This window comes from Anastrepha ludens, chromosome 5 (genome assembly GCF_028408465.1).
Source record: "Anastrepha ludens isolate Willacy chromosome 5, idAnaLude1.1, whole genome shotgun sequence".
NCBI lineage: Eukaryota > Metazoa > Arthropoda > Insecta > Diptera > Tephritidae > Anastrepha > Anastrepha ludens.
This window is the reverse complement of record NC_071501.1, coordinates 19846301-19872183: the sequence shown is the minus strand read 5'-3', so window position 1 is coordinate 19872183 and position 25883 is coordinate 19846301. Positions and strand designations below refer to the sequence as shown.

General features: G+C 34.4%; 2 protein-coding genes across 2 annotated transcripts in view; one reads left to right on the top strand and one right to left on the bottom strand.

Annotated features, from left to right (window-relative positions):
• The window catches only part of LOC128863475 (interferon-related developmental regulator 2), a 31315-nt gene extending 19178 nt beyond the window's left edge, over positions 1 to 12137 (top strand). Inside the window, exons 2-5 of the mRNA XM_054102643.1 lie at positions 2906 to 3602; positions 3664 to 3907; positions 9391 to 9609; positions 9676 to 12137. Of these exons, the coding sequence (XP_053958618.1) occupies positions 2906 to 3602; positions 3664 to 3907; positions 9391 to 9609; positions 9676 to 9759 (1244 nt within the window). The 3' untranslated portion in view covers positions 9760 to 12137. The remainder of the gene's footprint in view (positions 1 to 2905; positions 3603 to 3663; positions 3908 to 9390; positions 9610 to 9675) is intronic.
• LOC128863477 (uncharacterized) lies at positions 6592 to 7541 on the bottom strand. Its single transcript, XM_054102651.1, has one exon. The coding sequence runs from the start codon at positions 7438 to 7440 to the stop codon at positions 6592 to 6594; it is 849 nt and encodes a 282-aa protein (XP_053958626.1). The 5' UTR covers positions 7441 to 7541.
• Positions 12138 to 25883: the final 13746 nt, after the last annotated feature.

Sequence of the window (25883 nt, the reverse complement as noted above, 5' to 3'; positions counted from 1 at the left end):
ATTTTTATAGATAAATATTAATCTTTTTTTTGTAATTATATTTTTTATTTACTTTTATTTTTTTAATTAATAATATAAATTTTTTTTTTTTTTATTTAATTAATTTTTTTTTTTTTATTTACAGTATAATGTACCTTATAGACTAGCAAAAATTACCGATATAGATAATTTGCAATTCCATGTAAAGTACAAATTAAGCAATTCTATTAAAAATTTTATTAAAAGCTGATTTAGGCTTTCCCAAGTCCACATAAAGGAAATTTTCGACGACTGGTGAACACGGACACTGAATGGCAGGTCCTGGGCAAAGGCTAGCCAAACAATTTATCTTCCCTTCTACAGGGGCGTGAAGTAGGCTCTTAAGGGGACAGATACCCGTAAACGGCTACATTTTCCTTGATTTTCGAAGTCAATATATTTTTTTCAAAATTGGCATATAGTTTATTTACACATTAAGATAATATAAATTTTTTTTTATTTTAATCATTTAAAATGGCGAATGTACACTCAATTCCTCCAGGAAGGTCGCAGCGAGGCTTCTCAATCGGCGGGCATTGTAGCATCGGCGTCAGTGACCTGAATACAAAAAACCAAAAATTTGTTTGTTTATTAATGTCATAATTTCTATATGAATTAAACAAAAATGAAAACAAAAAAAAATCGCGGAATAAAATGCTTAAAAACAAATGAATTTTGGGGCGAATTTTCCTACTATTTTTGCTTCGAAAACTTGTAAATTCACATAGAAAGTAATATTATATCATAAAAAGATGTGTACAACATTTTAGGGGAGATCGGTTAATAACTTTTCGAGTTATCGTGTAGGCCAATTCGAAAAATATAGTTTTGAGAAAAACGCGTCTAAAGTCGGCTACGTAACTATACCTCTCCCAGCGCTCGAAAGCAAAGAATAGAGTCGTCACGGTTGACGATCTATAATATAAGAAATACTTAAATTTACGTTCTAAAAAAGTTTTGACATATTCTTAAAGGATTATATTAACATTTTATGAAAAAAATTTTTTTTTTTCGAAGTTTTACAGGCCTTAAGAAATCTCATTGATACTTCGTTATCAGTTCAGGAAACTAGGATTAGTCGAAGCAAGTGTCTGCCGTTTCTGCGAGCTGGATGATAAAACGCCAGATCACATTCTCTTCGAATGTTTAGCACTCGCAAGACAAAGTTGCACTCATCCAGGTGATGTAGCTTTGAATACATTGGCAATATAAAACAAAAAGCTCAAGGAAGTGCTCAAATGCATTAGAAGCCTTGAATTATAGGAATGTCTTGAAGCATAATAGACCATATCGGGGATCCCACTACACTACGACTTAGAATTATGCAAACAAAAATCCAGCTGATGTGAATTAAATAAGTGCTCGTGAAATGAATGTCTGGTTATACCTCTAACCAGCTATACACTTGTACCTACGTTTTTTCCAATCCGCGAAGCTCTACTCATATACCCTGCTTGCTATGTCCTTGAGCTCTCCCAGCAATGCGGTTTTGATCTCCTCCATTCTTGCAAATCTCCGTCCTCCAATGGGTCTTTTAGTTTTTGGAAATAGGAAAAAGTAGCAGTGGCTTAAAGTCGGCGAATACGAGACGAATTGTGGTGTGTTGTTTCTAGCCAAAAAATACCAATTCTTTGCTACAATTTCTTGATAGCTCAAAATCGGCCAGAACAGCAACACACATCTAACATTTGTATCTGACAAAAACATCAAGTGAAGCCAAGGTCACAACCTTTTTCCACCTGATCTTTCCAACGCAAACAAGCTATTCCTCTTTCTCTGCTGCCACCAGTTGGTACTACATCAAATACCTTCAGAGCTGGATCGTTTGTATCCATCCGGACGGCATGACTTAGGTAGCGGGGACACTTGATCTTTATTCGCTGCACTATGTCTATGTAGTCGTAAAGCTCATATAGTACAGCTCATTGTTCCGTCGTCTGCTATACTCGCCGTCGCCAACATAGAAAGATCCAAAAATATTCCGCAGAATCTTTGTCTCAAACACTCCAAGGCACGCCTCATCGGATATTGTCATCGTTCAAGCTTCTGCGCCATACATGATAAGAGACTCATAAAGTGTTAGTTTGGTTCGAGAGAGGTATTTAATATTCAATTCTCTACTTAGTTCATTTGTTGGATTTCGAGGCTGCCTTTTTGATCGGTGTTAATGCTGGTTCCTTCCAAGTGAGCTGGTTGTTTGGTTGACGACAGAAGCTAATTTGAAAAGTTGAATAGTCCAGATAATATCCTTTAGGAAGGTAACTAGACCGGATTCGCCAAAATATAAGGATGTTTTAGAGATAAGTAGTCTTAATTTTAGACAAATTCTTTCTTGAGGCCTTGAAACCTTGGTAAACATCAAATTTGTAAGTGACAGATGGCAAATAATTCGAGGCGAGACTAGGTTTCTTCAATTTAATCCATAAAGAGTAACCCTCGGTCACAAAAAACCATGAGGTCGAAGTGCAAACCTCTTATAAAATCTATCCAACCCTCGTAGTGCTTGGCCAAATTGTTTTCCCAAACATCGTTGTATGTAGAAACCCAATTAGTTTCACTGGAAAAGTTTTTCTATTTACGTAAGATGTCTCGCAATATCTTGCCCTCATCCTACTCTGAAGAACATATTTGTATAAAATAATACCTGATATTTCTGTTTTTGTTTGTTTACTCGAAATAAGAACTGAATCTGCCTTGTTTGGTAAGGAACTTCTTTGCATCTAATGGACCCCAAAAATCACTGTTCGCATCAGATCAGTGTAAGCGAAGAGGATTGTTGCATATTATGATTACTTCTAATTACTAATATTTCCTTTTAATGTTGATACATTTTCAAAATTAATTAAAACCTCTTTAAATTTTTCTATTTTTCTCTTCCTCCCTCAAGGCCGCAACGGTGACTCCAACTCTGAGGATGAGTCATTCAACGATAATGCTAGCGTGTATTCTTTTGTTTCCGAGAACGCACCCTCATCCATAAATGACATGGACGAGCTCTCGTCTAATGAACGTTTCGAGGAAAAATTCATGCAAGCACTAGAAAATGCCACTGAGAAATCGGCACAGACACGCACTCAAGCTTTGCAAAGCATCTGTGAAATTCTGATGCATCGCTATATGCCCGACTTTGTCGACGATCGCAAGGTAACATTGATCGATTGTATTGAAAAGTCAATACGACGTGGCAAAGGCGCAGAACAGTCATGCGCCGCACGCTTGGCTCCCTTGGTGGTGTTGCAATTGGGTGGTGATGTTGAAATTTCTAAGGAATTGAATCAGTGCCTATTGACCACCGTGCAGGATAAGGCTGTTTCATTTGATGCGCGCGCCAAATGTTGCACTGCACTGGGACTGCTTAATTTCCTCGGTGGTGAAGACATTGGTGATCTACTCACCTTAATGCAATTTTTCGAAGGCATTTTCAGTGCCAGCTACTTGCGTGGAGATGAAAAGTCGCCCATCTCGGTGAATGCCGAAGCTGGCGCCTTGCATGCCGAAGCATTATCAGCTTGGGGATTATTATTGACGCTCATACCATCCGGTGATTTCGTTTCACTCATGACCAATGGACAGCCGATGCTGCCGTGAGTATTTCCATTTCTCTGGTACTACATTTATTGATATCGAAATTTTTTTCTTTTATAGTTCGGTGAAAAAATTGATGGGTTTGTTGCAATCACCTCATTTAGATGTGCGCATAGCAGCTGGTGAAACATTAGCACTGATACTCGAGTGTGGGCGTGCACATGATAAAGACTTTTTGGAAGATTATTTGGGTGATCTGATCGATGCTGTTAAGCAGTTAGCTACTGATTCACATAAATATCGCGCTAAGCGTGATCGCAAAGCTCAACGCGCAACATTCCGTGACGTGCTGCACTATATGGAGGTAAGTCTGCATTTGAATATCTTTCTTAACTGGTAGAAGCATGAAGTGCTGGAGAGGGCAATTTATGTACTAAAATTTGTTGATGTAGTGAAGGTATTTTTTTTGGAAAATCGACTAACTGTGCAATAAGTGTATGCGTGTCAGATTGAGTTAGTGTTTTTGTTGTTTCAAAAAGAAAGTGTTAATGCATAGCATAAAAATTGTAGTGTCTGCGCAGAGTTTTTGCCAATGTCTAATTTCTTCGAAAGGTACAACTTGTAGGATTTCATGTATATTAATTTTTTGTACATCCACCGAACTTTAAAATTTTGGCACAGGTAGCGTAGGTGGTGACACGTTTAGTAGTAGAGTGCAATATGCACGAGTAGGCAGCAATGGTTTTTTTTTATAAAATATATACGATTTTTCCGGTTCCGTTTTATAAAATTTAGTTCATAGAAGCTTGCTCCGACAGTCAAACTGCTATAAAACCTCTAAAGAGCAAGAGTACTTCATCCAAAGTGGCAATCGAATATAGCCTATTCTAAATTAACCGGGTAAGCAGTACACCACGAAGGCTGTGTTCGTTCCTGGACACAGCGACATTCCTGGGAATTGCATCGTGGATGAGCTGGCTAGTAGGAGAACTGATATTAAATCAAGTAGGCTCTGGATCAGGTCGGTCTACATTGCGCAAGCCAACAGTAGATACATCATCGAGCCCACTAGTGAGATAATTCGACAGGTCTGGATATGCCAGGAATGAACACAGAACTAAGTTCCTCATCGACCTACATCGACCTTCTAATAGTACAGTGATTCGAATAATCACCGGGCACTGCCTAATGGAAACACATAGGAAATGTATGGGATTTCCTTTAAATGACTTCTGTTACAGCGGCAAGCAGGAGAGGGCGGTGGAAACTTTCTCTACCACTGCTCCGCTCTTGCAGCCATGCGAGCGATATCGCTGTCTAAACTCTTTAGATGTGTGACATACTTGGAACATACAGCCATCCACAGTATTTTAAGGTTTATCCGAAAGACGAAGTGGTTTCAGCGCACTCGGAATTAGAGGGGGGAACCTGAGTTTAAACTGGTGGTATCGCAATGGTGCTACATACCGAAATGGGTCTCTCTACGCCCTTATGGAGAGTGGCAACCACCGAAATCATTTACTTAAAAGCTCAAAACTTCATATTGAATTTCTTTGATATGATGTACAAATCTCGCCTAGTACAATAACCAAGATTCTTCGTTATAATAAAAACAGCTTATAAAATATTCCTTACGATGGTTTGTTATGTTGACTATGTAGTCGCATGTGGATTTCTTATAAATCCTGTTCATATGTTAAAACCGCAGAACTATGCCTGAATGCTACTGGAGCTACTACACTAACCATTCCTAGTTCATTGACTATTGAATTATCCCAAAACCATGCACACATAACAGATCACAATTTAACACATTTTTCTAACGGCAAATAGGTCTACAGAACTGATCTAGAGTAACCAAGTCAACGTGAATTCAAGTCAAAGCAGAAAAAAATTGGGATCGAGAGGGTTCAAAGTAATAGAAGTGAGACGAATTACCAAGTTTTAACTTTTTTTCTGTACGAAATTCACAAAAAAAAAATTTAAAAAAAATTGTCATAAAAATTTTAAACTTTTTAATCAGAATCTTTAGAATACTTCAGTTTATGCAGTTGTATAGCCCACTCAATTTTAGTATAATAAATAAATCGGATGGATTTCTGACAAACTTTTTTCCTACAATGTTCTTCCATAAAAATCACAAGTTCGGAAGTCTTTTATATGGAGAAAATGCTCCACACCTCAGCGAAAAAAGAGGGAAACTCAAATCGTTAGCTGTAATCGAAATATGTTTAATTCACGTCCAAAGACGAACGAAAAAGTCCCAGACCCGGGTGGCCAACCAAAACAGGTGTCCACCGGAGTGACTCCGAACGGCAGATGGTTTTTTATGAAGAGCTTTCTCATGGCAGAAATACACTCGAAGGTTTGCCATTGCCTGCCGAGGAGCGAAAAAAAAACGTTCTATTAATTACTGTTTCGTGCCCTGTGACCTTGCGACTAGGAGTATGGCGCCAACCCATTTGGTTACCCCGAGTGACTTTGGTATACGAATATTAAATGGGGTATAAAACTACATAGCAAGAATTTTTCTAAAATTTTTCGAATGAACAGATGGAAAATTTCAGGGGTTTTTTTTTGAATTTTGATTTTGTACGAAGTTTGGAGCGTACGTTTATCAAAACATAACAAAATTAAATACAAAAAGAAAAGTTAAATTTTGGTAATTCTCGCGCTCCTATTATTTTGATCCCAGGTATGCATTTACGGAGTTTCTAAAAAAATAATTATTAATCCAGTACCTAAAATTGTTACTATACCTTGAAATGGAATGAAATAATGAATCACTGCAATTAATTTTACAATCACAATTACAATTTACTAAATTTTTTTTTGTGCCACAACAATCGCTTAGAGTGGTTTAGGTAGCAGCTTACATACATATCGTTGAACATGGAAAATTGACACACGATTATGTTATATCTCAAGTACCTAACCAGATACAATCCAAGCAATTTCCATTGGCCCTCCGACAATAGTGACTACACTGACATTTACAAGTATTATAAACATAAGCGAGCTCGAGGAGTTTCCACCTACTGATGCAGCTTATCTTACAGTATTTATGCAGTTATTGAGCAACTGGTGACGACAATGCTTTCCATTACTTCCACATTTGCTATGATCATGCAGATTATTTTTGATTATGACACAACCATTTCGGCTGATTGTTTCCATATACTCCGAGAAGTTGGCGCGTGTAACAAAGGCTTTGCTGCGCCAGTGTGAGTTGTTGCCGCTATTTATGAAACGCGCACTATCGGTAAAGGAGATCTTGAATGGCTTGTAGGCGTGCTCGCACGGGTCCGTAATGGTGGGATTACGCGTTTGATTGTCTAATTCCTTCATCACATTGGCGCGGAACACATCACAAGCGTCCTCTTTTTGCAGCAATTTCGTAGCGTTAATCTGAGCTGTATTGTCCTTTTCCTTGAGACTCTCATAAATACCCTCTGGATACTCATTCATATTGCCATAGTCAATTTGATATGTAGTAAAAAGTCGTTGACGCTCCAAGCGTCTATTCAGCTCATCTTTAGGCATCTGCTTCAAGCGGTCATACAGATCTGGATATGCTGTGCGTAATATCTGCAAAAAGCGATTAGGTTGTGTTTTAAAGCAATCAGCTTCCGGATTCTTGGCTAAGTTATCTGCTTGCTCGGGGGCGAATTTTGTGGGTATAATACGCGGGTCGATGAGTCGGCCCATTGGCGCGATACCTGTCCATTCGGCACCGCTTTCACATTTTTCCTGTGCTGCTTTTGGTATCTCGATTTTAGGTGTTTCTATGCATTGGCATTCTTCCGTCTCCCTCTCCGCTTTGGCTTGCTTCTTAACGAATTCGTAGCGTCTGGTGTAGGGCGGCACATAGTCGTGTTGGTAGGTGGTAACAAGCATTTTACCAATGTATGTTAAGAGGAAATGATGACTACTGTTTTCAGCACAGAATTTTGCACAAACAATTTTGCAATTTTTTTTTTATTTTAATTTAAATTTTACTTGACAGCACACGAAATTTTTTAGGTAAGCCAGTTGGAAAATAAAAGTTTTTATTTAGCATTTCTATTTTGACATTAATAAAAGTGAAATTAAATAATATTGACTCACCAGAATCTCATGCATGAGCAAGTGGTGAAGCAAAGTTTTCAACACTTTGCAATTTTTTTGCGTGTGGTGAATAAATAAATTAGGGCATGGTATGCGTGGTATGTGGGCATTTTGAGGTTAACTGGGGAAAAAAGTAGGACTCAAGGAGGATAGATTTAAACGGTTTGGCCAATAAATATGGTGAAAAGCATAATTGTGAGGTGAACTTCGACTGCCACGTCACAGGGAATTCGACAGCAAAATTCTGCACGATCATTTCGCATGTATTCACATACTCGTCCAATGAGTCGTTGATCAGATGACAACGAAGCAATATGAGCGAAGGCTGTGCTGATTTTTTCCTATATCACTAAATACAATCCTAGTTTTTTTGTAAACACGTCCCCAGTTACGTGTGCCCATCAATTGATTCTGTCAAATTCTCTGAGAACTGGACAACGGATTGTTATTGGCCACACCTTCTCAATTCTTTTCACTATGAGTAGGACTAATATTCAGTTTTTCCGTGCTAGTTTAACTGTGGTGAACTTGTTAACCGACTTTAACACTGCAAATTAAAGCGTTTAAATTTATTTTAACTGAAGAGCAAAGTTAAGCCTTCATTAAAAAACTGTCATGTTCTTTGTGAAAGTAAAGACACATTCACATATGCAGTGATTAGCAATAAATCCACAAAAATTAATCTACCCGTTCACATATGGCAGATAAGCTGAAAAATTGACAATCAGCTGGCAAGACTGTTTTGAAACAAGGCGAATTGAGTACCATAGGTGGCGCCTTCTCAAAACAGTTACTTCTTTTTCGCGATTTTGATAAGTCTGACGTCAGGTCCCTTACCAATACAAAACAAAGAAAACAACAAACAAAAAAGGAAAAATTATATGTTTGTGAAAATTCAGTGAATGGCTTGGTAATTCAAACTAAGCACACTAATGAAAACGAAGTGCCGCGTGCTAAATTGTGAAAGCTTAAATTAATATAATGTCTCCTAATGCAGTTCTTTTGCGTTTTTATATGGAAGACGTCGGCAAGAAAGTGTGTGTGTGTGCGTATAACTTCTTGTGCTTGATAGTTGCTTTTGCTTTAGCCTACTCTTCCTCTTCACAAACAAGTAATTTCCCTTTCTTTTGTTTGTTTATTCATGGGCTTTTACGATACGGCGAATTTGGAAGGCGCAATCTGGGGTTGTACGGAAAAAATATTATTTTGTAGTTTCGGATTTCGGGAGAGAAATTTTGTATGGGTAATCTTTAATTACGGATTGGGTGTAAAGCTCCAAAAAGTAGGTACATAATCTTGTTATATGTAAACCGGCCGCCGTAACCGAATGGGTTGGTGCGTGACTACCATTCGGAATCCAGAGAGAACGTAGGTTCGGATCTCGGTGAAACACCAAAATTAAATAAAAGTTTTTTCTAATAGCGGTCGCCCCTCGGCAGGCAATAGCAAACCTCCGAGTGTATTTCTGCCATGAAAAAATTCCCCATAAAAATATCTGCCGTTCGGAGTCGGATTGAAACTGTAGGTCCCTCCATTTGTGGAACAAAATCAAGACGCACATCACAAATAGGAGAAGGAGCTCGGTCGAACACCTAAAAGAAGTGTACGCGCCAATTATTTAATTTTTATTATAGGACACTTATTACGCATACAACAATATTACATGCACAACAATCATTTACATATAAACGCATATTAGCCGCTTACTAAAACCCTGCGATCCAAATATTTCTTCTGCAGGAGGATACATCACCTGAAATCAATATTCGCTTTGGCTCTGAATGCCTTCTTCTGGACTCTTGGGCCATTCATCATCAATATTCGGCGCTGTGCACCATAATGGGCCCGGGCATGACCTCACAGCTGCAGGAAAACGATTTCATACGCGATATCTTTCAATTGGGTGCTAAACTCGTCGACGATGGGCACAACAAAACTAAACAGTCCAAATTGGAGCGCGTGAGTAGCAGAAATGATTTGAGCTTAAATATTCTGAAAACTAATTATTTCTCTCTTTTATTACAGCATTTATTAAACGCAGCCGCATTCAAGGCACGCACAATAACGCGTGGCAAAAATCGGGACAAACGCTATAGTTACAATTATTAAAGTAGTTAAGTTGCTAGAGAAAATAGAGAAAAGTTAAATTTAAATTATGAAATAAAAAAAGATTTTTGGAGTTCGCATAGCGAAAACTGCGGAGTGCTGAAGAGGAATCAAGGAGCAGCAAGCAAACGTAGTAGGAGCTGAGAAACTAACCAGTTGTATATATGCGGAAAAGGAAAAATCTGTGTCCTAAAATGCAACAATATTGGCAGCCAACTTTTGCTACACTGTTGCAGCTTCTGATGTGGGATTTTTTGCTTTCGCATGCCAACAACGCTGACTTCTCAGTTGGGGGACGCAAGTGCGCAACTCTTTTGACATTTTTTCCCATTTAGAACGAAAGATGATTTGTTGAATTTTTGTGTACTTTTCATTTGCGCTCATCTTTTATTCGGATTTTTTGCAACGAATTCTTGTACACGATATTTATGCAAATCTTACAATTATTTTTAATTTATGTAGCAATTTTACTATACGATGAAAAGCAGAGGGGGAAAATGTAACATACCACAAACAACAAACAATATATATCTAAATGTAATACAAATGCTAGTTGAAATTTATTTAGTTTTTAAACATACCTACAAACAATTGCAGCAAGAACTCTTAACGTTAAACTTTTGTTAAATTCCACAAGTACATCAATAAATATACATTTAATTTTACCTATTTCTACTAGTAGATAATATTTTGAATTTTTATATCTACATACATTTTTTTTAATATTTTGTTGCTGAATTAATTATTAAATAAACCGCTAAAATAAAAATGATTAATGAAATGTTAAGCAAACTAAATATACTGAAGCATATGTATCTATAGTATAAGCACAAGTGTGAGCGCCATTGTGGCGTGGCATAAGCTTTGCTTAGACGGGACGCGTATAAACGTAAATTATTATTAATACGAGTAGCCCATATTTAATTGTAAGTAAATAAAGTTGTAAGGTAACCCAATGTATCACTGATGCTGGATTTAAATTTGTCAGCAGCGTTTTTGTGCAGTAGAACGAACAGACTGTTGTTGTTTTAGCATAGCCATGTTGTATGAAGTACTGCAACAGCACAGAAAAGTGAAATAATTAATCGAGGAGGTTATATTATTTGTACGCGCTTTCATTACGCGCTCCACTTTGTTAAGTTTTTTATTTTAAAATATTATTAGGTGATGCTATTCGCAAGCCTCTGTAAAATTACGAAATTCTCTCGAACCTCTTTGCAGCTTGCAGAAATTTGAACTACACCAATAGTAGAGTATAATAAATTTTGCTTCTTTTTTTACGATTATTTTTTTAACAACATTAAAAAAAATTTGTTTGCTTCTCTACGAAATGTTTTTTTTAGATTTAACTTGAAGGGCGTTAGACACTTTTTTTCTTGCTTTTTTCGTCCTTTTTAAAAGTTTATAACCATAAATCGATAGAACATTAAATTTTAGGAAGTTACCTGAAAGTTGAAATCGTTAGCTATAATAGAAATATGTTAAATTCACGTCCAAAGTCGGAAAAGTCTGGTCAGACCAAAATTAATAGCGAAAAAATATTAAAAACGAAAAGCGTAAATATTTTTTTAAGTGAATTAGAAATTGTCTACTAACAAATTTTTTTGTCCACGCTACGTTAATTAAGGTAACTTTATAAGCACATAAATGACTCATCATGTAAATAACTCCGAAGAGTATGACTTGTTTAGAGCGAGCGTAATGGTGTAGTAAGCCCTTTTCCATTTAACTGTAGTAGTTATTAAAAATATGCCCTTACATGGCTGGCAGAGATGGCATTCAATCACTGCTCCTGTGGCATAGGGCCTCATTCGCTCAGGCACTCCTTATTTTGTCAATGAAAATGGTTTCCTAATGCACTCTTCACTTCATTTGAATTCTGCAAAATAGTGCGTCCATTAAACCGCTATGTGATCTTGGTGGATTCATTTATATGGTATATGTCGATCTCACGCTTAAATAAATTAATGCAGGCTTAAGAACTAATGTTACCAAAACCAAATTAATCAGATAATCCATGTAAATCCGGTTATTTTGCCAGTTAATAGAATACAGTGCATCTCTGATTCCCAATTTGTCGTATGACGTATAGAAAAAATGTTAAATATCGCTGCTATCGCCACGGAAAAGTAAAAAAAAAAAAATGCAAGGAAAGCATTAGTTATCATAGGTCCAGAGACATGTTGTTTTTTTAATTCGTTGTTCAGTATTTTTCATGGTCTATTTTAACACTGACTTCCAATTTTACGTATGATTTCTTGTGACGTATAGAAAAGACGATGAACATCTCTGTTATCGCCATACAAAAGTAAAAAAAAAACACTGTAAGGAAAACCTTTGCCCTTGAACAGAATTGCAGCGGACAGTAGGTAACGCATTGGCAGGCACCCGCTGTCAAAATTAGCACACATTTAGCACATTAAAGCATGAAATTGCAAAGAATTTTGGCGGGCCTGGATTTTTTGCCGTCGGTTGTTTGAACGGTGGCAAAATAATTAAATTTATTTATATTTCCTTAAACGGGTTGAAGACTCAGGATTGCTTTTCTGATCACTCATCACTGATGACAATTTGTTTGTTTGCAAGCAACAGCAGGCAAATAACAAGCAAATAATATCTATTCGATTTCCACAAGAAAACCCACAAATTATCTATTATTTAGATATAAGTAGGAATTTTTTGCAACAATGAGTTACAACGAGTTGCTTCACAAATATAGCATACGAAAAGATGTCACTACAAAATTAATTTTATTATAACCACAAAACGTCAGCTGAAAACCGGCCCGTTGCAATCGTGTTTAACCCTTTTTGCATCACCGCTCGAAATGTGCGTTCTACTAAAAATACGTTGCGTCGCCAAGATTTTTACAGTGCGTTCTAATGAAAAAGAATGTCACTGGGGGATTACCAAAATTTATTATTTTAATCAAACTTTTTGTTCGCGGATTATTCCGTCGAATGACGCAAAAGGGTTAACTAACCGAATTTTCCGACGGAAGTCAGATGATCACCACACGTCAACTCGTTGTCCCGTTGCAAATCTGTTTCGAGCTTTAGTGATGATAGGTCCAGACTTGTTGTTTTTGTGATTCATTGTTCGTTAACGTATACCGTTATTTCTGCAAAATCAATAAAAAAGTAATGAGCTTGATTTTAATTCTCTACTATAATTTTGCTTCAGTGGATAATTTTCCGCAACGCTTTTTACATATCTGTAAACGTAGCATGAGTCAAGGGGTGAGAATGCATCTTTTTTGTGTTTTTATTTCAAATTCTTAAGGGGTTCTGCAGTTTCTTGATTTTTTGTAAACACTTTATTTTTATTATATTATTTTTTTTTTAATTTTTTTATCCAATTTTTTTAATTTAGTTTTTGTAATTTTTATTTTTATTTTTTGTAATTTTTTATTTTTTTTTATAATATTTTTTTTTTTAATTCTGTTCGTGGTTTCTTGAGTTTTTCTTGATTTTTGGTGAACATTTTGTTTTTATTATTTTTTTTTTTAATCTAATGTTTTTTATCCAATTTTTCTAATTTAGTTTTTGTAATTTTTTATTTTTTTTTTTGTAATTTTTATTTTTTTTACTTTTTTCGTGGTTTCTTAAGTCTATTGATTTTTTGTAAAAAAGTTGTTTTTATTATTATTATTTTTTTTAAACTTAATTGTTTGTATCCAATTTTTTTCGTGGTTTCTTGAGTCTTCTTGACTTTTTGTGAACGCTTTGTTTTTATTATTATTATTTTTTAATCTAATTTTTTTTATCCAATTTTTCTAATTTATTTTTTGTAATCGTTTTTTTTTTACATTTTTTTTTTTATTTTTTTCGTGATTTCTTGAGTCTATTGATTTTTTGTAAAAAAGTTGTTTTTATTATCATAATTTTTTTAATTTAATTTTTTTTATCCAATTTTTATAATTTATTTTTTGTAAATTGTATTTTTTTATTTTATTTATTTTGTTGTATTTTATTTTTATTTCTTGTAATTTTTTATTTATTTTTTTTTATTTTATTTGTTATTTAATTATTATTATTTCTTTTGTTACTGTCTCATTCTTCTTACTGACATCGCACAGAATGTAGAGAAGCAAAGAATGTTGAAAATTCATATTTTTTGTATTTTTGCTTTAAATTTTTAAGGAGTTTCGTGGTTTCTTGAGTATTGCTTTTTGTGAAAACGTTGTTTTTATTATAATTTTTTTTTAATAAAATGTTTTTTTATTTATTTATTTTTTTTATTTCTTATAACTTTTATTTTATTTTTTATTTATTTTTTTATTTATATTTTATTTAATTATCATGTTTTTTTTTTTGCTACTGTCTTATCTTTCTTACAAACATCGCAAAGAATGTAGAGAAGCAAAGAATGTTGAAAATTCATATTTTTTGTATTTTTGCTTTAAATTTCTAAGGAGTTTCGTGGTTTCTTGAGTATTGCTTTTTGTGAAAACGTTGTTTTTATTATAATTTTTTTTTTAATAAAATGTTTTTTTATTTATTTATTTTTTTTATTTCTTATAACTTTAATTTTTTTTTTATTTTTTTTTTATTTATATTTTATTTAATTATCATGTTTTTTTTTGCTACTGTCTTATCTTTCTTACAAACATCGCAAAGAATGTAGAGAAGCAATCCTAATTTTTAATTTTTTTTAGCTCCGAAACTAACTTTTCTGCTATATCAAGAGTGAAAATAAATTTTCTAAATCGATGCTTGTTAATGAGTACTCTAAAACATATTCATAAAAAAAATTCGTACTTGAGAGTTTATAAGTAAATCAATTCTAGTCTTAATTTTGTTTTTTTTGCATTGCTTTTATTACACAATTTCTGAGCAATAAAAATTCTAGTTGAAAAGCCTAGAATTTTTAATTTATTTCTATAAATAATAGGTAACTATAAGTATATTTCTTAATTTGTTTCCCGTCTCGTTGTTTTCCTCGCTAGACATATTTTGTTTTCCCTTTCAATCCCTAATTTTCTCATTACTTGTATAATAAATGCATTACTTTTCCGCCCCTCAATGGCTGGGCACTAAAGATAAAATAAGTAATAAAGAACTATTAGAGATTCTTGAATTTATCCAATGCATTCTGTGTATTTTAACTTAATAAATGGGAGTAGAAGATACTAGAAATAAGTCAGTAAATGTAGCTTTAAGGTATATTGTTCAATTTAATGTGTTCGTCCTTCGTGACTATAATTCCACACATAGTGTATCGTAATAGTCAGTTACAATGCTTCAATTGTAGCATATTTTTTAACTTTTAATTTTTACTGCCTTTATTTGGAAACACTCATTTTATATTTCGTCTAAAAATACAATACAATACAATATAAAAACAAAATATTACCAAAGGGCAAAACAACAAAAAAAAAAACTAAAAAAATATTAAAAAAAAAAAATAGTCGGCACTCTTCGCAGTGGCATCCGTCTGCGATTATGGCTGTAAATTTAAATGAATATTAGGAAGCAGACATGCAGTGCCCGTTTGTTCACTTTTGTTGGTCTTCAATTATTGTTTTTTTTTTTGTAAAGGAGTATATCTTACATTTTTTAATACAAATATTTTTAGATCCACACATTACAATAGCAATAACAAGCATATACAATAAATTAAATCAATTAACAGCCGATACTATTTTTAAATTTAGCTGTTTGTACATAGATACATACATACATATTGAAGAAAAACGGGTTAAGGACCCAAATAAAAAAATTAACAGTGTAGTTTGAAATAAAGCAAATTAAAGTAAAAGAAAACGGGATAAAACAAACCGCAAAATGTTGTGTTTTAATTTTTATACGCTTAGGCAGTACTGTATTTAACGGAATCGGCAGTGGGTTACTAGGTTTTAAGGGGGTAAGTAATCTAGTGTAGAGCCATGAATTTCGCCCTTTGAAGCGCTGTACAAAGGAAACAAAAAACATTTTACTATCCATTTTTTTTTATAATTTGTTTATTGATTATTAATTATAACATTAAAAACTAACCCAAAAAAAATTTAAATTAGCAAAATTATGTTGTGCCTGGTAATATTAAAAATAAAAACCAAACGGATTCTTAATTTTTATAAAAGGTGAAGTCCAAAATAAAGAAGACTGGCATCATAAAAATGTTTTTGATGGCATCATATTTTTAATGAATTAATAGTGCGTTGGAAGCTACATCCCTAGCTGACTTCCAGTGGAAGCTTGGTGACATTCGGTTCGGTAGAAGCGAAGCTATTGCTATTATCTAAAGTGTCAGTATGTTTGTGTCATCGGTACAAAAATTAATTTCGAACAAAGAGCTAATATCAAATTTCTTTTAAAATCGGTAAAATGTTTACCGAAACATTTGAATTGATGAAAACATTTTATGGCGATGATTGTCTATCTCGTGCCAGAGTTGATGAATGGTTTACACGATTGAGAGATGGTTGTGAGGATATAAATGACAATGAACATACGGGCCGCCTAAAATCAGTAATCACAGAAAACTCTATCGAAATTGTTCGTAAATTTATCAAAAAGGAACTGAGATCAGTGTTGAGATTCATGGGATCGGAGTTGAATATCTCCAGAACATCGATTTATCGCATTTTAACTGATCATTTGGGCTTACGAAAGGTCTGTGCAAGTTTCATATCGCACAAGTTAACTGAGGACCAAAAATTGCTCAGAATTCTACATTCGAAAGACCTCATTAAAGAGGCGAGAAAAGACGAAAACTTCCTTTACAACATTGTAACTGGTGATAAAACGTAGTGTTTCCAACATGAACCTGAAACTAGGCGTCAAAGTGCCGAATGGAAGTCCCCAGACGAGCCACCACCCAAAAAATTGCGTTTGGAGAAGTCAAAAAACAAGTCGATGCTCATTTGTTTTTGCGATTCCAAGGGAATTGTTCACAAGGAGTTCATGCCAACGGGGAAAAATCGTCAATGCAATTTTCTATCTTGGGGTTTTGAAGAGTTTGTTGCAACGCATTCGTCAAATTCGCCCTGAATCCCGCGAAGGAGGAAGCTGGCGCTTACTGCATGATAATGCACCATCTCATCGACCCACTCTTGTGCCTTTTTTTTTTACCAGAAATCGCATTTTAACCATCAATCACTCACCGTATTCGCCTGATGTGGCACCCTGTGACTTCTACCTATTTGGAAAATTGCATTTCGCCATAAAAGGAAAACGTTTTGCGCCAGGAGAGGCCATCCAAAAGGCTTGTACCGACATCCTGAATAACATTCCGGACAATCGCCCGAAACACTCTTTCGAAAAGCTTTTAGAACGCGCAAAACAGTGTATCGAGGCCAGAGGGGACTATTTTGAATAAATAAACTCGATGTTATCAGAACAAAGCTCCTGTCGTTTCTATTTTAGCTCAGTCTTGTTTATTTTGGACTTCACCTTGTGGATCTAATTTCCTCTGGTGAAAAAACTGCCTCAAGAAGATCGTCAGCGTGGAAGTTATGTGCATAAAAAATGTATTTGTCATAAGAAGTAGGGCTCAGCAGATTTTCAAAATAAACCGTGAATCCATGCGTTGATATAGCGGAGCTTATTTCAAAAGCTTCACCCTTTATCTCCTTAAGAAATTTCCAGCAGCTAGAGCTATCTTTCATGTTGATATTCAATTCAAAATTCACTACAAATTGGGTTTGCAGAATGAACTGCTGCTGCACCGTCAACCGAGGCAACCATTTGATTAAAGTAAAATGCCAAAATTAATCGAAAGACTTACTCTATCTAATAAAGCAAAAATAATGCCAAAAAATTGAATTGTATTTCTAAAGCACTTTAAAAAAAGAACCAGTTCCATAACTCACCTTTTACATGTTTTGCTGACCCGTTTGAAAATTAACTCGACCACTTTATATTTAATTTACTTTATTGACAAGGATCTCTTAAAGTAAAATTCATTTATGTTATGTTTTTATGCGAACGAAAGTGTGTTTACATAAAAATGTGTGTGTATGTATGCTTGTATGTATGTATGATGTCCAGGATGCTATGCAACTCGCTATGCTACTTTTAATTGCTTACATTTTTGTAAATGATTTAAGGCTGACATATAAAGCATGAACATTTTTTAAAAACATTTACACTTACATACTAAATATATTACACATTTTCGTAATAAATAAAATATGCCATGAATGCACTAATGCTAATTATGCATATTAAATATTTGTGTATTATACATTCCTAAGGGGCCAGTAGATTGAGTTCGGCATAATTACGATTCGGTAATTCGATGAACTTTCGAAGTCTGAACTCACTTATTTTTCTCTATTTCTCGGTAACTTGACAAATTAGTTGGTTTAATTTTTTTAGTGGAAAAAAAAATTAAAAAAAAAATATATAAAAAAAAACAAAAAATATGCCACAATAAATTAAATTTTATATAAATCTATGAACTGAAAGATCTCGCTGCAGGTACACGGAACAAACAAGTAAATCAAACGAACGTCAAAAAAGAACGGCTGGGGCGTTCGCGCTTTATTAATTTCGGCAGTGTGACTTTAGATGTTGTGGGTGGGTTTAGATGGATCGATGCAAGATTGACGAAGTTATGAGTATTTGAGCGTCCATTGCTCTAGACCGAGTTCCTATACCTGTTTTACGCCAAAGCGTTTTTCTGAAACTTGCATTTTTGAAGTCCAAATTTCAAAATCTACTGGACCAATCGATTTGAAAATTTGGACATCTCTTCGTCAGGTATTCCTGGTAGCTTTGTTTTTTTCTTTAATAGTTAATCAATAAAAATTTAACAGATTTTTTAGCGAAAATCGGTTTCTTGGCCTCCAAGCGCTACAAAAAATATAAAAATCGAAAAAAGAAATTCCCTCAGAATACCTCGAGAAATAGCTCCTTTAGCTGAAGCATTTTCATTTTCTTTGTTTTAGATGGCGCCTCCGGAGATTCACTATCACTCGATCGATTTTCAATATTTAGAAATTCAGGATCAATGAATGAAAATTTAGGATAATTTAGTCAAATGTTGGGTTACTAAATATAAATTAATTGAATAAACTGGCACTACCTGTCCCGCAAAAAAAAAAAATAACAAAAATAGAATCTTAAAAACACGACTTTTTCACTGCATTAACCTTAACGATAACCGGCTCATACGAAAATCTGATAAACTTCATCAGCAGCATACATCAAGGAACACAACCGCAACTTAGTCATCGTTCGTAATCCACATATATTCAACCTCCTCCTTCCCCGCACCCCCCTCCTTTCAGTCCTTTCTCCACATTACTTCCTTCGCAGAGACATCACATCAGAAAAGATGAATTCGATTTCTTTCGTCCAAAAAGCATTGGCGTACAAGTCGGTCGTTGGCAGTCGCACTCGGAATGCTAAATGTGTTAGGACTTGGTTCCTCCTCCAGCTTATTCCCCACATTTAACTCTTAACGACTATTCCCTAACGCCAAATATGAAGAAATCGCTCGAGGCCAAGAGATTTGGGTCGAATGAAATAGTCACCAATGAAACCATAACCTTTGTTTTTAGAGCCTCAAGAAATCGTATTATTATTTTGGAATGAATCTAAAAATTGGAGGGAAGTTGAATGAGGCGCATCGCGCTAAATGGTGACCATAATGACAAATTAAATGGTTTTTTGTCGGCGTACCCTTCTTTTTTCAGTGGCTTACGTTAGGGGCTTGGCCGAGCTTTTCCTCCAAATGGTTAAACTTAAAATTTCACCTCCGCCAGCATTTGTCATAATTTTTTGAAGGCTGACAACTTTTTGAACGAACCTCGTATGGCAAAAAAAAATTATTTTTTAACTATGAATCAAAAAATAAAATACTGAGAACAAAAAAAGGGGTTGTCTGTAAAATGGGTTTGCTGGCGATAGTTACATATGCGCATATAGGTACATTCATGCAGGGTGAAATATTACCAACTTCGCACTGCTTGTATCTCTAAAACAGCTAATGACATCAACGTCAAAATTGTTCTAATGAAAATTCAATCTATTGTTTATAAGCCATCAAAAGCATTTGCGTCTCAGTTTTATTGAATTTTTTTTTCTGTGACGGAATTGGAATAAAATGTTTGTGTATCGCACTACAAAACGTTACAATGATACTGGTAGCATTGCAAAACGTTATGGAGGTGGACCAAAAAAACCGCAACAATGCCAGAAATGGTTCGGAAAGTGAAGGCTCGACATGAACGAAATCCACGTCGAAGTGGAAGAAAAATGGCCAAAGAACTGATAATATCGCAAGACAGCATTCGACGCATACTGAAAAATTAGCTCAAGGACAAGGCTTACAAGTTCCAAACAGCAGACGATCTTTCACCCCAGCAAAAAAAAGTTCGGTGCGAAAGAGCAAAGGAGTTGTTGCGCTTGCACGAACGTGGCGAATTTCCTAACATTATGTTTTCTGATGAAAAAAAATTCCCAACTGAGCAGTTCATAAACACTCAAAACGATCGTGTTTACTTGACCGAACGCTCATACGAGAATTTGAGCCTACGTATGGCCACTCGAAGCAATTTCCCATCGCAAGTAATGGTTTGGGCCGCAGTGACCGCTGATGGACGCTCTCCAATCGTTTTTATCGAGACTGGTGTCAAAGTGAATGCGACTTATTATCGGGAAAATGTATTAGAAGCTGCTTTAGAGCCATTCGTGCAGCATGCAACTCATTTTTTGACCGTTTGAACGCTATAGTCAAGGCAAAAGGTGGTTATATCGAGCTAAAGTGAATGTATGTATGTTAAAATTGTAATCATTTTTGAACAATTTTGTCTTTGAAACCATTAAAAGGTAATTTCACACAAAAAACTTATGGTGTTTTGAATAGGTAACACTTCATATCGTTCACCCTGTATATATGCTCACTCAAGTAGGAGAGAGCCAGATGTCGAACGTTGCCGAACGCGGCGGCCGATTGTGCCTCTTTGTCGTTCGTTCCGCGCTCTCGCTTGCAGTTCAAGCAAGGCAACGCCGCATGAGCAAGATAACGCCGCATTTTTTGGTGCGTGCAGCCGGCTACATCGAATTATAAGACGTTATCACGTCAAAAAAAAATCTATTTTCGTTTCCGTTTGACGCGCTTTTAAAGTAACACCCAAAAAACACCATTTCAAATGAGGCAAGGGCCCTAAATGAAAGTCATTGGCGATTTCTGAAATACATTTGACGCTTACTGAAATGCTCTTAGAAAATGTGTAGTAGACCTCTATACCACACACGTTCTAGGCATTCTGGCGTTTAGCTAAAAAATATTATGGCACTGAAGCCATACGTTTCATGCGAGCTTTCTGATTGAAGCAGCATTTTTAATGATGATTCCTTAACATCCATCCAATCCCATTTTAATCGAATATTTCTGCTATACACTCAAGAATTTGTTTTATTACATATTTTATTATAAATAAAAAACTTAATACAATATAAGAAATTCCGAATAAAGACTAAATTAACTAAATTCAAAGGTTAAAGCTAAGAAATTCAAAAACTTATTTCACTTAGATTGCATAAATGGCTTTGCGTAAAAAGCTCATCTCGTGAAGGTGAACGGATGTTATTTTCTTATTTAGTGATGGAAAAACTGTACGAATCTGCTGAACGATTATTTTTTCTCGCCCAGTTTTAGTTTACTTCCAATCGAAAATGATTAAAATTAATGTATCAAGAGCAATTTCGTTTTTAATTTGTTTTTTTCTATTTTTGTAAAATTTCTTACATGCATATTTTTTTGAATGAATTTTTATGCTGCTATCACAATAATTTGATTACAATTTAGGTTTCATTATTATTCTTAATTTTAATTTAAATACGTGTTTATTAATAACTTTTTGTTTTAATTTAATTTAATTTAATTAAATTTAATTATTTTTTGTTGCTTTTTTATTTATCGTAATTTATGGTATCTTAACTAACACTTAAATTTAGTTCGTATTAAAAATAAAATCATATGTACATACATATGTGAGTGTAGACATACATACATACATATGGGTGTTTGTTTTCATTCAAATATTTTTAGTTTTAAATATAAAAAAATAATATTCGTACTCTGATGCGTGATGATTGGGTTTGATAATGATGAATATTAGCAGGAAATACATAATTTTGAAACGAAAAACGAATATGTAGATCCAGCCGAATACTATTTGTAAATAAATCTAAGCTTGATTTTTTAAGTATTGGGTGTGCAACTAAGTTTTAAAGGATTTAAAACATATAGTAATACTAGTGTCAAATTGTACTGAGTATTTGTGTAACGAGTTTCATGTGAAAGCGTCATCATTAAGTGGCGTTTCTTAGTTTGTGTCATTTCGTCCAAGTGTAAACAAAAAATTTGTTTATACAAAGACTATGTCAGCTTTTGTGCCTACAAAACTTCATTCGCGGGAAGCATTGCTATTTTGCTTCCATCTGAAGAAAAGTGCAGCGGAAAGTTATCGGATGCTGTGTGAGGCTTATGGTGAGAATGCTCCATCAATTTCAACCTGCGAGTACTGGTTCCGACGATTCAAAAGTGGTGACTTTGACACAGCCGACAAGGAGCGCGAAGGAAGGCAACCAACTTTTGAAGACGCCGAATTGGAGACAATTTTGGACGAAGATCTGTGTCAAACCCAAGAAGAACTTGCGACAACGTTAGGCGTGACTCATCAAGCCATTTCAAAGCGGCTGAAAGCCATTGGAATGGTCCAGAAAGTCGGAAACTGGGTGCCTTACGAACTCAAACCAAGGGATATCGAACGCCGTGTCACTGCTTCCGAAATGCTGCTTCAACGATACAAAGCGAAGTCGTTTTTGCATCGCATTATTACTGGCGATGAGAAATGGATTCACTACGACAATCCGAAGCGCAAGGCAGCGTATGTTAAGCGTGGCGAACCCGGACCATCGACGCCAAAGTCAAATATCCATGGCAGCAAGGTAATGCTCTGCGTTTGGTGGGACCAGAAGGGAATCGTTTACCACGAACTACTGAAAAGTGGTCAGACGATAAACGGAGCACTCTACAGACAACAACTTATGCGCTTGAAGCGAGCAATCGCGGAAAAACGTCCGGAATGGGAAACTAGACATGAGACATTGATCTTTCATCATGACAATGCTCGGCCGCATGTCGCACAAGTGGTCAAAACCTCTGTCGATGGTAGCGGATGGGAAGTTCTATCCCACCCGCCTTATAGCCGAGATCTTGCACCATCAGATTACCATTTGTTCCGGTCGATGCAGAATGCCCTTACGGGAGTGCGTTTCCCTTCGGTTGAAGGTATCCAAAATTGGCTTGATGAGTTCTTCGCCTCCAAAAGCGAGCAGTTTTATTGGGACGGAATCCATGCATTACCAGAGAAGTGGGAAAAAGTTATAGCTAGTGATGGACAGTATTTTGGATAAAATAGGTTGTACCAATTTTTAACAATAAATTTTTGAAATCGAAAAAAAAAACCTTTAAAACTTAGTTGCACACCCAATATTTTTCTTTTTTGAATTTTATTATAATTTTTTAATTTGACAAACAAGTTTGCTGGTGTTTTGCTTTGCATTTTATTTGATTTTTTTTGTTTGTATTATTCTATATTTTTTAAGTCTGAATTTGAGCGCGATTTTTCAACATTTACGATAAAGTGATTGTTGCATTTCGCAAACTACGCTACTTATACTTAGCAAGCATTTGAAAAATGATGTTTACGAAATTTCTGTCTTACTCAATCAAAAAACATCCATACACACCACCACGATGCGGTTCGAATGTTTTTGTTTTTTTTTATTTTTTCTTTTGTCGTTTTTTGTTTGCTATAATTCAGTGTGCCAGGTGAATAATTGTGAAGAAGCCAAGGCGAATCTATTAAAGGTGGTATCGGTAAATCAGCTGATTTGTTTTTTTTTCATTCGCCGTGTCCATGTGGCTGTCACGCTAGAGTGAAACAAGGCGAATTCATTATTTGTTTTCGACATTGCCAATACTTTGCTTTGACAATTGAAAGTACAAAACATTGTTGTTGGCCCAGTGCCACCACCTTTAATGAATGCGCCTTGGAAGAAGCAAATAAATCAAATAACTGTGTAACATAATTGAAAATAATCGATTTTTTCCAGTTTTCCCGCTATTAATACAAATATTGGCTTGGTTGTATGGTTTGGTAAAAAAAGTGCGGTTCAAACAGTTTATTGCATGTAGAAAGAATGTGCATTTGTTTTTAATTTAATGAATTAATACACTCAATAGTAAATTAGTTTTAAAAGAAGCTCCATCCAGACGCAGATTTAACATTTTTGGCACGCAATTTTTCAATGAAGTGAAATATCTCAGTACTGTGGAAATCAGGAATCTTTTGACATTTTTGAAAAATACTGGTTTTAGCAGAGTTAAAGGACACGTTTTACAAGCGGCATCAGAATGGGCTATGAGCCTGAGTGGACAGCCGCTGCAACTTAATCTAACCTAGAAGAAGATGTTTCCGAAGATAGTGAAAAGGCATTAATTGAAAGTTACTAATTTTACAAATTGTGAGTTTCGAGAAGGTTGATGGAAATGTTAGAAAAACAAAAATAAATTTTAAAGCATTTCGAATTTGAAAAATTTGAAATTATTAAAAATAAATTAACAATAATTAATTAACTTTTTCATGGTCGAAATACACTTGGAGGTTTGCCATTGCCTGCCGTGGGGCGACCGCTATTAGAAAATATATTTTCTTTTATTTTGCACTCCCGAATGGCAGTGTCGTTAACCCGCTACAAAGACTGTAGAAATCGTGGGGGAAAAAAATTTTAACAAATGCGCTTGCGAATTTAACCTGGCGTTTATTTCGCAGTGTGTCCTTTCTCTCTTCTCGCTAACGACTGACTCTGAAATTAACTTAGGCAAATTAACGCAGCGGCAAATGCAGCAAATTTATAGTATTCTAAAATATAAAAAAAAATTGAGTTTAAAATATTTTTCAAATATCAGGAACGCTTAAAATTGTACAAAAATAGAAATTTTAAAACTGTAGACTTTAAATCTTTCAATTTTAAATATTTAGTGCAATTTGAATTTCAAAACAAAAGCGAAATAATTTAAGATATTGCAATTGAAGTGAATAATTCATTGCAGAAGACATTAGACTTTGAGAAAAGGAAAATTTAGAACTGCCTAAAATATAATAAAATGAAATAGAATTCGTTAAAATTTTAGAACATTTCTATTTATAGCACATTTGAAATTTAAAAGCATTTAAAAATGAAACATTTTGAGCTGGCGATTCATATGAATAAATTCAAATGTTTGACACAAGTTTTAGAACATTTCAGTATACGAAAAAAAAACAAAAATGATAAAACAATGTAGCGTTTAAAAAATGTACTTTAAAATCATTTAAAATTTTAGAACGCTTAATTTTATATAGCACTTGTGCCCGGTTTCACCTATCAACTTTAAATTTATTAAACTGCCTAAATTAAAAAAAAAACAAATTTTCATATTGAAATTTTAGTACTTAAAATTTTAACAGCCTGATAAATTTAAAAGTTGAGGAGCGAAACTGGGCATTGCAATTTTCAAATATTTGCATTTTTAGAAAAAAAAAACCAGAAATATATTGAGATATTGAAGTTAAATAGATAGAACATTTTCGATTTCAAAAATTTTTTGAACATTTTTAAATTTAGAACACAAAATGCAATATTTAATGGAAATTAAAAATATTTACATTTTTAGAAAACCCCAAAATATTTTGAATATTGAACTTAAATAGATAGAACATTCAAACTTTTAATGCACTTTTAAATTTAGAACAAAAAAGCAATATTTAATGGATACCAAAGCTGAACTCAAAGACTCACACAAAATTTTAGTTCATTTAAAATTGTAGAAAATGAAATTGAACATTTATACGGCACTTGGTACTTTTAAACATTTGCATTTTTAGTACATTTTTAATTTCAAAACAGAATGAAAAAACTATTTTACGATATCAAAGTTCATTAAAAATCTTAGCACATTTAAAATTTCAGAAAAAACTCAGTTTAGAAGAATTAAATTGATGAGAACAGAAATTTAGAATGTTCTAAAATTAGAAAAATGGGCTTTAAATTCATATCTAGTTTTGAAACGTTAAAATTTATAGAACACTTGAAACTTTAAGGCATTTACATTTTTAGTACATT